The sequence below is a fragment of the Homalodisca vitripennis genome, chromosome 1 (genome assembly GCF_021130785.1).
Source record: "Homalodisca vitripennis isolate AUS2020 chromosome 1, UT_GWSS_2.1, whole genome shotgun sequence".
Classification (NCBI taxonomy): Eukaryota; Metazoa; Arthropoda; class Insecta; order Hemiptera; family Cicadellidae; genus Homalodisca; species Homalodisca vitripennis.
The window spans coordinates 66,438,568-66,454,259 of NC_060207.1; the positions used below are offsets into that span (position 1 = coordinate 66,438,568).

Sequence of the window (15,692 nt, forward strand, 5' to 3'; positions counted from 1 at the left end):
TCTGCAAGAGTGGATTTTGCTTCTTTTCTTATTCTTTTTATTGATTGTTTCAAAACTTTGCAATAATTAGCAGCACGTTCTGTTGCTTTTGCAAGAGGCACTGTTAACACTTTGTCACTCGCTTCTTTATCACAAATCTCTATCACACAATAGAGTCACACTCTGCAGGAATGCCACATTACTGAAAACAAACAACTCCATTGCTAGGATAAACAATTCGCAGGGTTGGCTGTGGGGCGAAACGCCTGAAATTACCGCGCGGCAACACACTACATAGTACACAGCTGTGCGCCGGCACGGGCCAGGTCTCTTCTTTTCTCTCACCACCAGTAGTGCCGGATGTTAAAGTAATTTCTGTATTTACATTTTTGTTCTCTTAGAACAAGAAGCTAAGAAATTGCCCTAAAAGAACCTTTGTGCTGCTTCCTGAGTGACAGGACATTCTGGATGGTTAAGGTTGGGGTTTAGGGGCAGTTTTTTCCCAAGGCGATAAAACTCTAGACGATAAAATATCCAGCATGAGGGTTCCTGATTGGGTAAACAAATGTACACCTATTTAGAAGGTCAATGACAGACATATCATACCAAAGAAGTAACATCGACGATCTTGTGGAATCACTCAGCAGAAGCACCTCTGACAGTGTGACATGAGCAGGATCGAGGAACTTCAATGAATAATAATATAAATTAAAACAAAAATATAATAAGTTTCTGTTTTTTTCATTTGTTTGAATAGAATAATATTTTTATTTGAATATTTTCCGTGATTCTGCAGTTGATTTAAGATTATAGTTAATTAATTTGTTGATTATGATGCCTAATTTATTGTGTTGTAAATATTGTTAGGAGAAAAAACAGGTACGAAAACAATATCAACAATAATAGTCTATTTAGGTCACAAGTTAATTTGGTCCTTTACACTACTAATCGTTGACTCAATGACTCAAGATGTTTTTAAGATCAGTCTTTTAATAATATTTGCAAATTACAGATTTAAAGAAAAAGTTATATGGGTAAAGTCAATAAAATTTAAATAAATTTAATTTGCTTGAAAACAAACAAATAAAATAATTAAAAATTAATGACAATTGGTATCCCTAATTTGTAAAAGTGGTTACAGTATTTGTTACTGTTAGTTAATTAATTACTGACTTTTTGTGTAAGATGATTTTGTTTTTATTTGACAGTATTATGTACCTCTAACACAAAACTACATATAATTGATGATTGAAATTATGAAATTAAAATTATTTTTAACTCAACTTTGTGGTTGATATGTTACCCACAAACCCCCGAAATAAAAGTGTGAGTACTTATAATTGATAGATGGAATATTATTTGGTAATGATTTAATTTCTTTATAAACTGATATGGGTAAATCAGCCTACCATTCTCTCTTTGAGACCCATCTTAGATATGGATTAATTGTATGGGGAAGTACAACAGCAACAAATTTACAAAGAGTATTAATAATACAAAAGAGAACCATCAGAGTTCTTACTGGGCTGAGACCATGAGACAGTTGCAGGTAAGCCTTCAGAGAACTGAGGATTTTAAAAGTAGTAGCTCTTTATATAATTTATACTATTTTGCACTCTGTAACAACTGGACAGACTAGAACTGGAGACCATCACTGCTACAACACAAGAAATAGACACCACTTTGCTCTTGAAACACACCACCTAAGTTTATATGAGAGGGAACCATCATACAAAGGAGCAATCTATTTCAACATTCTACCAGACTCTGAAGAAAACACCAGTCAAACACCTGAAGAACTCACTCAAAAGTTGGTTTCTCCAGCAACCCTTCTACACTATTCAAGATCATAAACTGGAAATCAATTGCATCATGAACTGATATTTTAAATTTTCTGCTCTGTATGTCCTTTATTGTATTGACAAAAATTCTAAACTCAACGTTTATGAATAAAGAATATTGTTTATTGTATATTTATTAATTGACACTATAATTTTTAACACAATGAGTGTGATGGGCACCAAATCAGGATACATCACCTTCAGGGTGTTGTGCCTTTAACGACTTGTGAAAACATAATTCACAAATTCAGTTCCCTACCTGTCGGATTTGGGAGAAATTTTACCTTAACCATAATGGAGAGTATCTCCATTATTCACTATCTATGGTCCGGTCATTTCCCTTACTAGAAAGTGACAGTTGTTTATGAATATATATTTTTTAATTATATGTATTTACTTTGTAATTGAGTATGGTTTTATCATTTAGTTTATGTGTTTATCTTTTATCTTACAAAGCCATCAATCAAGTCTTTGGAAGATTTGTCTCTCTCTATTATCAATCTTCACTTTTCAAATTATTTTATTTAGGAGGTTCAATATATTTTACATTCATATAGTAGTATATGTCTATTGTTTTTGGTACTTCCTATCTTCATACACATTAGAAATTCTGGCATTTCAAAACAAAACTGTCTTTATCTATATCATTGGGTATATTTTATCCAGCTATTTGTCTTGAAGAGTTATATCTTGTTTTAGTTTTCATGGAGATTTTTGGAAATCTGAAATCTGTCATTTAAAGTGTTTTCATGAGTTTGATAATATAACAGTCAATTACTGTTAATAGTTAATTATTAATTCAATAGTTAATAATTGGACCCTTACATAAAGGAAAACAACATAGTTGCTGCAGGACATGCTTTTTATACAGCATAACATTCTATTTGGTTCAAGGACCGGACAGTACTTGGCATGAAATCAGCAAGTTAATTTTTGTGTTGTATTCTTGAATGAAGACTCAAGCATAAACCCAACAAAGTTTAGAGTTGCCTCTTTTAGATCTCCATATTTATGAGACATGTAGTAATAATATTATAATGCATTCAAGTACAAGTACTGTTAAGCGAAATGTAATGATATACTAATGCCTACATCTAAGTTTTCCTGGGTTACGTAAAGCATTGCTTACACCAGTACTTTCCAAAGTGTGTGCCGTGGCGCCCTGGGGCACCTTGAAATCCTGCCAGTAGTGCCACAGTTGAGCAATAGTGTTTAGGAAAATATCGTTTCATGTACAAAAATTAAAAATATACATTTATTATTGCCTTCACGCTAGACTAGATTAATAAAGCCATATTGATTTATGTTATTATCATTAATATACCTACAGCTAATTAGTTAAAATTAATGTTATATTTAAACAATTAAGTATAAACAAAAGAGATTGCTACGTCATTGCATGAATAGCATTATAGCGAGATTCAAAGGCACACTCACCACTATTACTTGGAACTTATTGTCTTGATGCTACACATCACTCCACCCAGACAAGCCAATAAGTAAGACATTTAATGACAACAATGTGTTGTAAATTGCAGTCTACTGACAGTGGCAGTTCAATGTTGGATCAAAAAGGGAGCTTCAATATCCGTTCCAGCGAAAGTGACCATTGCATGATCCATAGAGAAGCATTAGCCGCTGAACATCTCATTAAGGAACTGCATGATATACTTAAAATTGTAATCGGTGCAATCAGCTACATTAAAACATTCCTATAAAGTAAGATTTTTTTAAACAAATGTACGAGGACATTGGATCTGACCGTTCATGTTTAATTCTACGGTAGTTCTTGTTGTTTGTCTCTTTGTTATCCCCCTCTATAGAGTTTTTGAGCTGAGACACGAAATATATGCTTACCAGAAGGATAAAAACCGAGGATAAATTTATGCTTACCGGAAGGATCAATTTATTAAACAGAAATTTCTGTCAAAGATAGCCTTTCTTGTTGAATTGTTTGAAACTTTACACATACTAAGTCATTGCAAGAAAAGAAACAAATATCTTAAACCTGTCAGACAAAGTGAAAGGTTTTAAAAAGAAAACAATTTATGGAGAGCTATCATGACTAAAGGTGAATACACTGAATTTTTCACCTTGAATGAGTTTATTGAAGAAAGATCTTTCCAAACTGAGTGTATTTTGATTAATATCTCCCTATCAACGATGTCAACTCTATAATGTGGGTATCAAATCCATCTAACAAATAAATATATCTAAAGGATGATGAGAGTGAAAAACTGGTTGAATTCCAAGCAGATACTGCATTGACTGGATTAAAAATAAAGAATTTGCTAGAGTTTTGGTGTAACGTTGAAAAAAGTGAACCCACAAATTGCCAGGAAAGCGTTGCTTGTGTTGATAACATATGTTATTTCCTATTTTTGTGAGGGCTTCTCAACTTTGGCAGTCATAAAATTAAAATATTCTGGTTGTCAAACCTATAAACTTAAAAAGAAGTGATTGTTGCAGTATCGAACATCAGTCCAGATTTTAATTTATTAACCAATTAAAGGAAAAATTCTGATTCTTTGCATAGACATTTAGTAAATATGTTCGATTAGCATGTGAAACTAAAGAATATTATGAACTGTGATGAATTTGAGTAGATATAATCTGAGTAGGGTGTTGCAGAAAGTAGTACAGACCTAAAGAGAATCTTAGGTCAAAAAAGTTTGGGAAACACATTTTTGAAATATTTTAGTTTTGCTGTGAGACCCAAAACTACTAAATAAGCATTCATATGTATAACTGATTTAAAAGGGATGAGGTTTTATAATGATTGGCTGAAGGTTAAAACCAACCAACTTCAAGAGGAGAATTCTCCTAGAAATATGCATGAAATGTGCACTAAGTCAAAGGAATGTTTCTGGTTGATAAAACCCTCTTGATGTTTGTTTTTTTCTCATGTTGATATATCTTAAAAAGTATTTAAAAAACACAATCTGTAGATCTTCTAGTACAACAGCCAAAACTTTGAGATGTTTCTCCGTTATAGAGTACACCAGAAAATAAATGTACTGTCAACACGCATTTAGGTTTAAAGTCTTCTAGCAACGTTCTGATTTTGTGAAGTGTTCCTGTAAGATTTGTTTGACATCAAAATTAGTTATCTTAATCACCTGTATTTTGTCATGAACATTCCATGTTGCTTATTCATCTAGGTGAAATCAAATTAAACCATGATTCTTGATGTCTCTCTAGAGTCAGAGAATGTAGATCGGCAATGAGGACAACTGTATCGTTTCAGCACCTGTATTCTGACACTTTTTTATTCATCATAAGGAGAGTATTGACGGTGTTCATATTCAGATACAAAATTTAAAAAAATGCTTATTAAAGACACTCAATGGAATTTATAAACTCTTCAGAACTTTCTGCAGTTTCAATTCATAGGCTTTGTTTAAAAATTAGCACACCTATTATTTTAATGCACAACATTGATGCTCATACGCCTTGAAATTGAAAGTTTATAGTGGTAAAAATTTTTTATTTATCTATCTTTGGAACAGGCTTCAATATTATTTGCAATAGTGGTGTTTGAGAATTACATTTTTTAAGCTAAATGTATGAAAGTATAGGCTTTATTGCCTTTTAAAACTTTCAAGTGGTTTTAGTTTTTAAAAGATTTTTTTTAGAAATGACATAAATTTTCCAAATATGCTAGTTTTACAAGTTGTAAAAAACAGGAATAGACCTAGTAATTGATACAAAAACATATAATTATAAATGTATTTTTGTAACATACAAATTTTTAATTTACAAAAGTTAACATGAAATCAAAATAAATAGTTAATGTTATAAAAACTAATATAGAGCACTAGTTTTTACAGCAAAGAAATTATGTATTACTAGTTTTAATCTTAATTAAAGAAAGAAAACTTGTTGTTATACACATCCACAATCCAGATATTGAGAAAAATTCAGATCATTATGATCTGGCTGAAGTGAAACGACCTTAATTATTACCTCATCAATTTTAAACACTATCATACACTTATTTTTTATTGTAGAATTATAGGGAGGTGTCTTATTTTAATGATATGATTAATACTTATACAAACGCTTTATAGTCTTTCTCATAAAGTGTATACTTTTTAAATATTTAAAGTATGAAGTATAAAAAATGTAGTGACTTTTTTAGTAACCAATAAAAGATTTAAAAGACTATAAAGCATTTGGTCACATTCTAATTATATGTTTTAAATGAGGTATCTTGCATAATTCAATGACCATTATGACCTTATGACTTGCATAAGGACATAACTAGTGGACTAAAATCAAAATAAAGCCAATACAACTGGCTCCTAAGTTTAAATCTTAACATCCTCTGTAAAATTTTGAACTTACTCAAAATTATACGAGAAAAACATTTTTATACCATTAATAGCTTTTTTATATATCTGGCTTATTGGTTAGACCCCTTGCAAGAATACATATGTCCAGAATGGTAAGGAATATCAAAATAAAATGCTTGCTCATTCTTACGATACGGCAAAACAGCAACATCATTAAACATCAGTCCACATTCCAAGTAGATATGTTAATGTTGGATGTAAAGTTATAGATGTTGAGAATAAGTTTCTGTGTTAGCAAATCAATCTACTTAGTAATTCAGTCATTTGCATCTAAAAAAACTGGTGACAAATTTTAAAGACAATCCTTTCCCATTAGTTTTGAGCACTAATTTATAACACATAAAATTAATGTACATAAAAATAAACCAATATTGTAACATGGCATAACATTTATTTACACAGCTGTTAAATTAAACAATCTTCAGCAATCTCATCCTCATCTACAACAATGGCATCATCATCAACATCATCATCACCGTTGTCCTTTTTGCCAAAACGCACAATTCCTCCTAGTTTTCCCGTTAGTCCTGAAGCAACAGCTTTTCCTTTGTCGACAGCTCCTGTAGCAACAGCCTTGCCCCTACTGACAACTCCCCTCACTGTGTCTGTTATTCTGAAATACGTTAAATAAAAATTTAATTGATAGTCAATTTGAAAAATGTAATTTATATTTGTTAAAAAATAAAAATAATTGGTGTTAAATAAAAAATGCAGTAATATGAGCAGATTCTGTACAAGACTAATGTAATTGGTACTTATCAGTTGTGGTCATGTATATTTTATAATATATAAGTATTTTTCAGTTAAGCATAGTTTTTTAGATTCTACAATTATATATAACAGCAACATGGTTCAAGTAATAACATTTTGCAATCACATTTTCCCACTGATGTAATTGTGTGTCTGGAGCTATACAATATTGATTGTAAGTCACCTGAGAGGTAGAGATAAAGTATAATGATTACATTCATGCAGTAATTTATGATTTTCATGCATGAAAGAAAGAAAAAAACAACAATGTACTTGGGTTCAGAATCTTTTTTGATAACTAATAATTGAATATCTAAACAAAAATATAATTTTACTGTGTTTAAACTACCTACTTTGGTTACTTTATGTGATCCTCTCCTTGTAAACAATAATTGTTAGTAATCTGTCATACTCCAGGAGGGTTCCACACTACATAATTGCCAACCTTAAACTCTGAATAGTACAGTAAACATTATTACTGATGAATTCCAAAGCAACAGAGGAATATTTTCTTATAAGTACCTTAGTCAGAAACCAAAGTTTATTAATAATAGTTGTACACGTTCTAAGAACAAATATTCTCCTCATATAAGGAATATTCACAAAACGTGACTGCTTCTTGTTCAACACACAAAATCTTTCATGATTTGTTATTCGTTTTTGTTTCAACACATATTTTAATTATGAATATTACAAAAACAGTGGGAACAATCATGTCTTGTAGCACATGTATTCAATTGTTAAGCTCTTGAATCATCATTAGTACATATTATCAGACCCATTGATAAAGACATTTATTTTTCATGATTTTATCAGAATCATATAGATTAAAACAACCTTGTTTAAAGGTTTACTATAGATTTATATATAGCGTAAACCATGATGGTTCTATATTTAGCTGCTGAAAGGTAAGGACAATTTACTAAATTAGTTTTTCCAAAACAAAGTACAGTTTTCAGGTTACTAATCCTGTTTGTATCCTGTATGTTTAAAAATGAAATGCGGCCGGTATTTGTATTTACTGCAGTATTGCGTATTATTTTTCGTGCAACTAATCTGGTTTGACATGTGTCTGTGTCTTCTGAGTCACTGAGCTCTTGTTGCTCAAGGGTACATGAGAATGTGTTATCTAAGTTAATCACATTATTGTCCATTTTTGGGTTATCACGGTATAGATTTAAGTCTGCCATTTTATCTGCATTTGAAGTTCCTGACACAACAAATAGGTTTTTGTTGTTTCCTCTTGTGGGAAAGTCAGTTTTTTTGTGGCCAAGTTCCTGTTTTGATTATTATGAAATAAGTTCAATGACTGATAAACTTGTGGCTCATGATATAAAAAACTTACTTGGAAGTTGTCTCGTCAATCTCATCCCGTATCTCCTTCAATATTCTGCTGTTTACATCAAAGTTGGTCTCTGCACACACAAATTTATAATTTTTGAAACTGTTTATTTACTTTTCTAAACAAATAGTAGTTTATGAACAGTGGTGTAAATAATTCAAATGTATCCATTGGTGGAGTGAAATGTTGACTAATTTTAAAACCATGTTTAAAATTAACGTTCATTAACTAATCATGATATATTTTTCTTAGTTCTTTCTAAAAAAACATAAAAAAATTAAATAATACATTTGAAATGCTTCAAACCTGATGAAAAATCAATTTAACATTATATTCTTTACTTGACAAATAGTCTATTCAAATCCCAACTGCTCCTAAAGTAGGTAGCCTTCATTTTAGAGGAATTATACTGAAATTCACATTTGATTTTTTTTACTGAATCATAATCTTAAGACAATAAAAAAATACTGTACTATCATTCTTAATCAGAAAATAACAGATGAAGAAGAACATTAAAAAATCTGAAGAGAACACAGTGGTAATTTTCTCAGATTTACTTTATGCACTTCATGAATGCTATGTATGTAAATTTACTTATTACTTATTTTTTTAATCTGTCATTTGTTGAAACAATCACGGTAATTTATTCTTCTGGTTGGTGCACTTTGTGTACTTAACTGGAAATGGTCTTGTCTAGGAACTAGGTAAGTAGTACTGACCACAATATGGAGAACTCTTGTGGGTGGTAGCAGCGAAGACACCCCTCGCCTTGAATTCAGGCGTCTCCAGTCCAAGGGGGATGCACGAATCTGCATCACATCTCTTGATGCTGGAGAAGAGTGGCTCCAGCATGCCCAATGTTCCAGCACTGAATCAAGTACACAACATTACTCAAAAGAATCTTCTTGTTGAAATAATTAAACAAATTTTGTTTGTAAACAAATTGCAAGTAAATTTTAGGTTTACCGTAACTTCACACAAGTAAGATATTAATACTAACTGTGAGCAACTTGTTGCTATATCTTAAACTTATATTTTTGGTCCAGTGTGATAAGCAAATTTTACTACTAGCTCATTATTTTTGTAATCTCAGGATAGTTTTTTTTGATATTATTGAAATTTAATCTAAATTCTGAGTTGATTTTTATCTGTGGGAAATAGTTAAACAAATAATATGCAAACTGATAGTGTAAATAGTTCAGTATTTTAAAATATAGTATCTTACTTGAAATTATATTTATATTATTATAAACTTATTATTTTAGCATTCTGAAATCAAAAAAGATGTGATTCATATTGAAGATAGAAATTGATTATATGACATTGACAAACAGTTCAATGTTATGTTCATTCCCAGATTGTTATTCTCCCATAAACATATTGTTATTTTTGTAAGATGTCAGTACCATTTTTAACCTTATTCTGTCTATATCATGAGCCATTGGCTTGTGTGAGGACTTTACCAAAAAGAATAAGTGAGAGAGTCAGTTTAGTACAATGTTACTAGCAATGTTAGTGCACTTACAGCACTTCAGTCACAGACAGAATTAAAGCTGCACTATCTGTTACTCAAATCCAAATCCTAGTGCCTTAGACTGTGTGGCAACATTCATACTGCAAATTATGAATGTTTGGTAAGTTTGTTATCAATAACCATTGCAAGGGACTAACTATCAACAGACGCATGCATACCCACATGTGCACACATGCACACATACACCACATTTATATGTTTAGAAAATCTGTATAGTTCAGTGTAATAAGGTATAAGGCTTGTTTCTAATTAATTTGTACTGCTTATTAGCAACAATAATGTATTAATAGTCCAAAAAACAATTTATCGATGAAAATCCTACAGTTTTACTTGGATTATTATCAGCACACATACTACATTTTGAAAAAATAATCCTGCCATATCATCTATGTATGAATTCCTAGATACCTACATTACAGAAGTCTAGAATTGTACTACAGGTTAGAATTGTTCTAAATATTAGTCTACAAATTTCTAAGTCAAATTTTTAAACAATGGTCTGAGTGTTTTTTATCTAGATAAATTTACAACATAATTTATTTTTATTGTAATTATGCATTAAATCTCTCAATAATCTTAACAGATCTGTATATCTAATCCAGATAAGTTTACATGTAAATATTTTGTACTTAAAGAGAGAAACTTAACAGTTCATAAAATCAGCCTTTTCTTAAATAATATCCCCCTGGTTACAGAAAAATGTACATGCCTCTGTGGAAAAAAAGAAGAGCACATACAAGTATCAATATGTTTTACACTCTTTGTGTACAAAACCTAAAAGTTCTGTCTAGATAAACTTCTTTAATCCATTTTCATAACACATAAAAATATGAATCTCCATGAATGGAAACCTCTATAATTGCCCAACTCATTAATTTACTTCATGAACTTTGGGAAATTACAACTTAAAATTAAGCTTTTGAGAAAAACTCATAAAACTGGCATAGGTTTGTACAATAAAGGAATGTTACAGATCCTTAAGCTATTAATAAGAACTCTAAGTACTTGAGTATCTGACGGGTGAGCGAGGCTACTCGTCCCCAAATGGTGCAGTTGCTCCGTAACACTTGTGAATAGTATTCATAGGCTCTACCGTGGGAGCAGCTCACCCACATGTTTACAACTGGAATTTACATGTAAGAAATTAAGTAACAAACCAAGTGAAACAATTAAAAATATATTTAATAGTTAATATTAAAAATTGTTTCATCATATTTTTAGTAAAAAAAAGAATACTGCTTGGAGTTAGGGTTTGTAAGGTAACAACGCAATATTTTTAAGATTTAACATATTCTGAAAAATATTTATTCAACATTTAAAATGCCTGTGTTTGATCAGCTGTATAGCTGGAAAAATTTACATAGATATCTACAATAGTAATGGATAGACACTCCAAGTGTTATCAGAATTTAGGTGCATAATGCATGAAGGATTGGATAATGACCATATTTTTCCATGTATTACTTTTATAATTTAATAACTTTTGGTTTTTACTATTAGTTAAAATTGTTAACTGCTTTATCATGTGTTTACTGTTTTATAGACATATTTTCTGTTGATTTCACAGATGATATTAAAGAGCTTTTGAAATTAAATTTTGTGGAAGTAATAAAAATGACTTTTATACTAAAATAATACCACTTTCATGAAGCGTACAGCACAGAAAAAGGATAGAATGTCAACAAATATATTAAAGTTTACTGTTACCTAACAAATGGAAACTATTGTAATATAATCAGGTTGTTTTTAAACTGGCAATTATATTATGTAATGAAATATTTTATTGGTTCTTTTTTTGAAAATAATTGTTTTCCACTTAAGCTAAAATTTTAACAGCCTTTGAGTTCTTTAACAGTGGTAATGTTTTCACTGAGAAATTCAATATTTCAAAGTCAGATTTGACATAGTAAAAAGAGCCTCATTTATTAGTAATGATTCATTAAGTGCCTTGTTATAAAAGTACGACACATAAATTAATTTAATATTTTACTGTATTAAAAACACATACAATCATACAACTTGTAATTAGAAATTTAGCCGAACATTTTACAAGAACTATAAGAAAAGTATATGTAACCAATTTAAATAAATATGAGTTAAGTCAATAATTATAGGACAGTACAATATAGCAACCAGTGGTTTTTATTTATTTATTTTTTACTGTAGTGTGATACAATAAATAAAATATGATACTCATAATGATTAATCTGTAACCTGCAGAATGAAAAATACTCAAATGCTGTTTGAGATAGTTAATATATCTTTATTTACATCTTTATATGCTACTCTTTAGTTTTAGAAGCATTTTGAGATATTAATTATAGAGCAGATTGCCTATAATATATTTGTTCACTTTATGTACATTCCTTTAGTGTTAGTTCTTGTATTGAAGATTATATTCAGTTCTGTTTACATGTAAAATAATATAACATAGCAATAATACAATTATATTTTTGTCACATTTTCTTTAAAATATTCTCATGTCGATATTTTGCATTACACTTTAATTGTTAAGTAACATTAAAAAACCAACACCTAACAAATAATAGTGAATATAAATAGGAACAAGAGTGAATCAGAGTAAATTAAAGCAATGTAATTAAAAACTCATTACAATTCAATTGTTTTTTTGTCTCATGGATGACAACCTAAATTTTATAAATTTTCCACTTTGTATATTTTAAATGCGTATAGTTTAATTGCCAGCAACTGAGTCTGTCCAAAATTAATAATGTCATGGTGTGAAAACTTATAAATTCAAAATCTATGTATTTAATTTAACGAACAACAAACGAGCTACAAACAATCAAAATAGTAAGATCATCATATACAGTATGTCCTAAAGTCATTGAACATTTCTGTGATTAAAATTTACAGGTCTGCAAAAGCCTGTAATCCTTTTTGACAGGTTTTTATAATAAATAGTTAATCAAATATAAATGTTACAGAAATCACAGCGTTCTGCAACACCTCAGTAGTGGTGGGCAGAGGTACAGAGGAAGTCCCAGACCTGCAATTGCTGCTATCTGCAGAGCAGTTCAGAACCACTCAATCAAGCCCAAAGCCTCTAATTTTTTTAAATAAGCTTACAAAGAATTATAAAATCTATTGAAATGGAAATTGTATTTGTTTTGAATTTGTGAATGTCTATAGTAATGATAGACTATGGCGTTCTTAAATGTAATTCTTGACTGCATAAATTACTAAAATAATGAGCTGTTTACTTTCTACTGGGAACTTGGTGAGATCCTTGATGCTCTTGATCTCTGTGATGTCAGGCAGGTGACAGCCGGGCTGCCTCAGACCTCCATTCATGTAGAAGTCCACATGTCCTGAACACACACACTTTGTCAAATGATAATAAATATTTCAAAGTTATATTTGATAAAAATAGAACTCTTCGTAACTGATGAAAAACAGTTGACAATCATAGGATTCACGGATGAGCCATGTGGTTAGAGTGATGAAGATGACAAAAATGAGTAGTACAGGTAAGATAAAAACAAGTCATTGGAACACAGTTTACAGCATAATCCTATGGCCAGACCTAGTAACTTCCATGTACAGAACCAATCATAAACTAGATATTAAACCTCAATAAGTCATGTATTTTTGGAATGTCTTTGGAAATAAGTTTATCAATTTTGACAATTTTTCATATTTTTTGAGAGATCACATGAATTTATGTGGAAAGTTTCACTGTTTTTATGTTTATATCTCTGAGATGATTATGTACGAAAAGGTCATAATTTCCATAGCCTAATGTTTGTTCACTGATTTTGACAATTCTTCCACTAAAGTTACAACTGCAATATTATCTGATATTAGTTGGAACGTCACATAGGAATAATAAATTGTTTGGCAACGATGACAAATGCAGAATGGTCTGAAAAAGAGACAATGATCTGTGTACTACTGAATAGCAAATGAAGTGTCTGAATATCAAGGTAGCCATTTTCTAGACCATCTCTCTCTCAACTCTTATAGTACTGAGGCTACTGACATAATTATCCTTTCTTAGTACATAATATCTTTGCAGGAATAAATTAGAGTGCAGCATTCTTGGCAATTTTGAGCCTCACATCATCTGCATAACATATAACATTTAATAGGTGGAACAAGGCAATCAACAGAGCTGCAGGAGCTGCATAGAGGGAGGGTAATAATGCATACTAAATTAATTATGAGTAACTTGATCACTACCAAGAGAACCAGAGCTTCATAATTCATTTTCTCATTTATTTTAATAACTTTCAATGTTTATTTCCATTTATGTTGCTGATAATGTATACATGTATGATGCTATATGAGGAAATCTCCTATATGTAGCAATAATGCCAGGGCATAGTTGTTAAAAGGAAATTTATCAAAACTGAATCCGAAATTCCAAGGAAGCAGAATTAGCCAATTATGTTGGATTAGTTAATTGGGAGTCTCCCTCTAAACCATACATTGAATTGTGACATATTCTAACTCACTAACTTTCATGCAGCATATGGTTGTTTCTCACCTTCATAAGGGCATTAAGAGTTCAAACTACTAATTTATCAGCTCAATTGGAATGAAACTTTGTTATTAACCTATTTTTAGATGGTTATTGAGTTAGTGTGGGTAATTTTACTTCATATTTGGTAAGTTTCAATTTGACATCAATTTGATCCCAAAAATCACACTTAAAAAATCAACTATATTATAATCCGCTGGAGGCACTTACCATGGGGCATAATCAACCCGAACCCTAGGGTCGGAAGGAAGGGTAGGGCATTTGTGTGAATCACCTCGACAAAGTTGGCATCATCCTTGTCCAGCCTCACTTCCTTTGCTTGACCTTCGAAGCCTGGCTGCGCTGGGTCCATAGCTGCAATGTCACATCATTACTGCATTTAAAATGATAATTTTAAAATGAATCTGTTTCAAAATGTTTATGGCTAAAATTATTTTAAGGATATATGAGTCAGTATATCACATAAAGCAATAGCATTTTATGATGTTGATGGAAACTTCAAAATATGAGTAAACACAATTTTCTAGTTTTCAAAAATCATGAAGCCAAAATTAATAATAATATTTTTATGAAGGAAAAATAAATAAATACAGTACTTTAATACTACGATAATATGAATATGTCATTATGCGCCTCAAGTATGTATAGTAGTATAGTATGAACTTGATTTGTTATGCTATATAGTTTAGGAAGATCCAAATTGCATTCTACAAATTTACACAACCGAGGTTTTCTTCAAATTGGTATAGGTATTTCCTCTAAGAAAGAAATCTATCATCAGCCATGCTAGTGTCTGTGGACATTGAAATGGGAGGGTATCGAATGTGTTAAAAATATGAAACGATAATTTTTTTTCTCAGATCATATTGTTCTTAGCTTGACACCAGTGGTGTAGTGGCCAATTGTCCAATGTGGGAACGCTAGGTACATTTGAAAAATTATAATGAAGTTTGAATTTATATGATTTTCTAGAATGCCTACAATAGCTACGAGCATACAATTGAATGTAACTAAGTTCACGGAATAACACTGAGCCTTCAGGAAGTTTACGTTATCTTATATTGAAAACTATAGGAAATATAAAATTAAGAAATAGAAATCTTAGTTTTATGTATTTAAATTATTATTAAACATTATTAAGAACTGTTATGAAGTTTCAACTAATTTACTTTATGATTGTTTCTTTCCTCTTCCTTTAAATTAAACATATATTTTAAAAATACAAGGAGAGAATTTAAACAGATAGAAATTAAATAGATAGTCAGCAAACATGTTCTCTTCCACTTCTTTCCTGTCAGGTTGAGCTTGTTGAGTTTGTGTCATCGGCTGAGCAGTGTTGTCATAGCATGTGCAGACGTAGTCCTCCAGTTTTCATGTCTGAATGTTT

General features: G+C 30.7%; 1 protein-coding gene across 2 annotated transcripts in view; it reads right to left on the bottom strand.

The window, feature by feature from the left end:
- Positions 1 to 6,549: 6,549 nt before the first annotated feature.
- Positions 6,550 to 15,692, bottom strand: part of LOC124363736 (pancreatic triacylglycerol lipase-like) — a 33,309-nt gene continuing 24,166 nt past the window's right edge. For both annotated transcript variants that reach the window (XM_046819009.1, XM_046819001.1), the window contains exons 8-13: positions 14,516 to 14,659; positions 13,026 to 13,133; positions 10,807 to 10,924; positions 8,987 to 9,135; positions 8,271 to 8,340; positions 6,550 to 6,788 (exon numbers count right to left, since the gene is read on the bottom strand). In XM_046819009.1, coding sequence (XP_046674965.1) covers positions 6,581 to 6,788; positions 8,271 to 8,340; positions 8,987 to 9,135; positions 10,807 to 10,924; positions 13,026 to 13,133; positions 14,516 to 14,659 — 797 coding nt within the window. In that variant the 3' untranslated portion in view covers positions 6,550 to 6,580. The remainder of the gene's footprint in view (positions 6,789 to 8,270; positions 8,341 to 8,986; positions 9,136 to 10,806; positions 10,925 to 13,025; positions 13,134 to 14,515; positions 14,660 to 15,692) is intronic.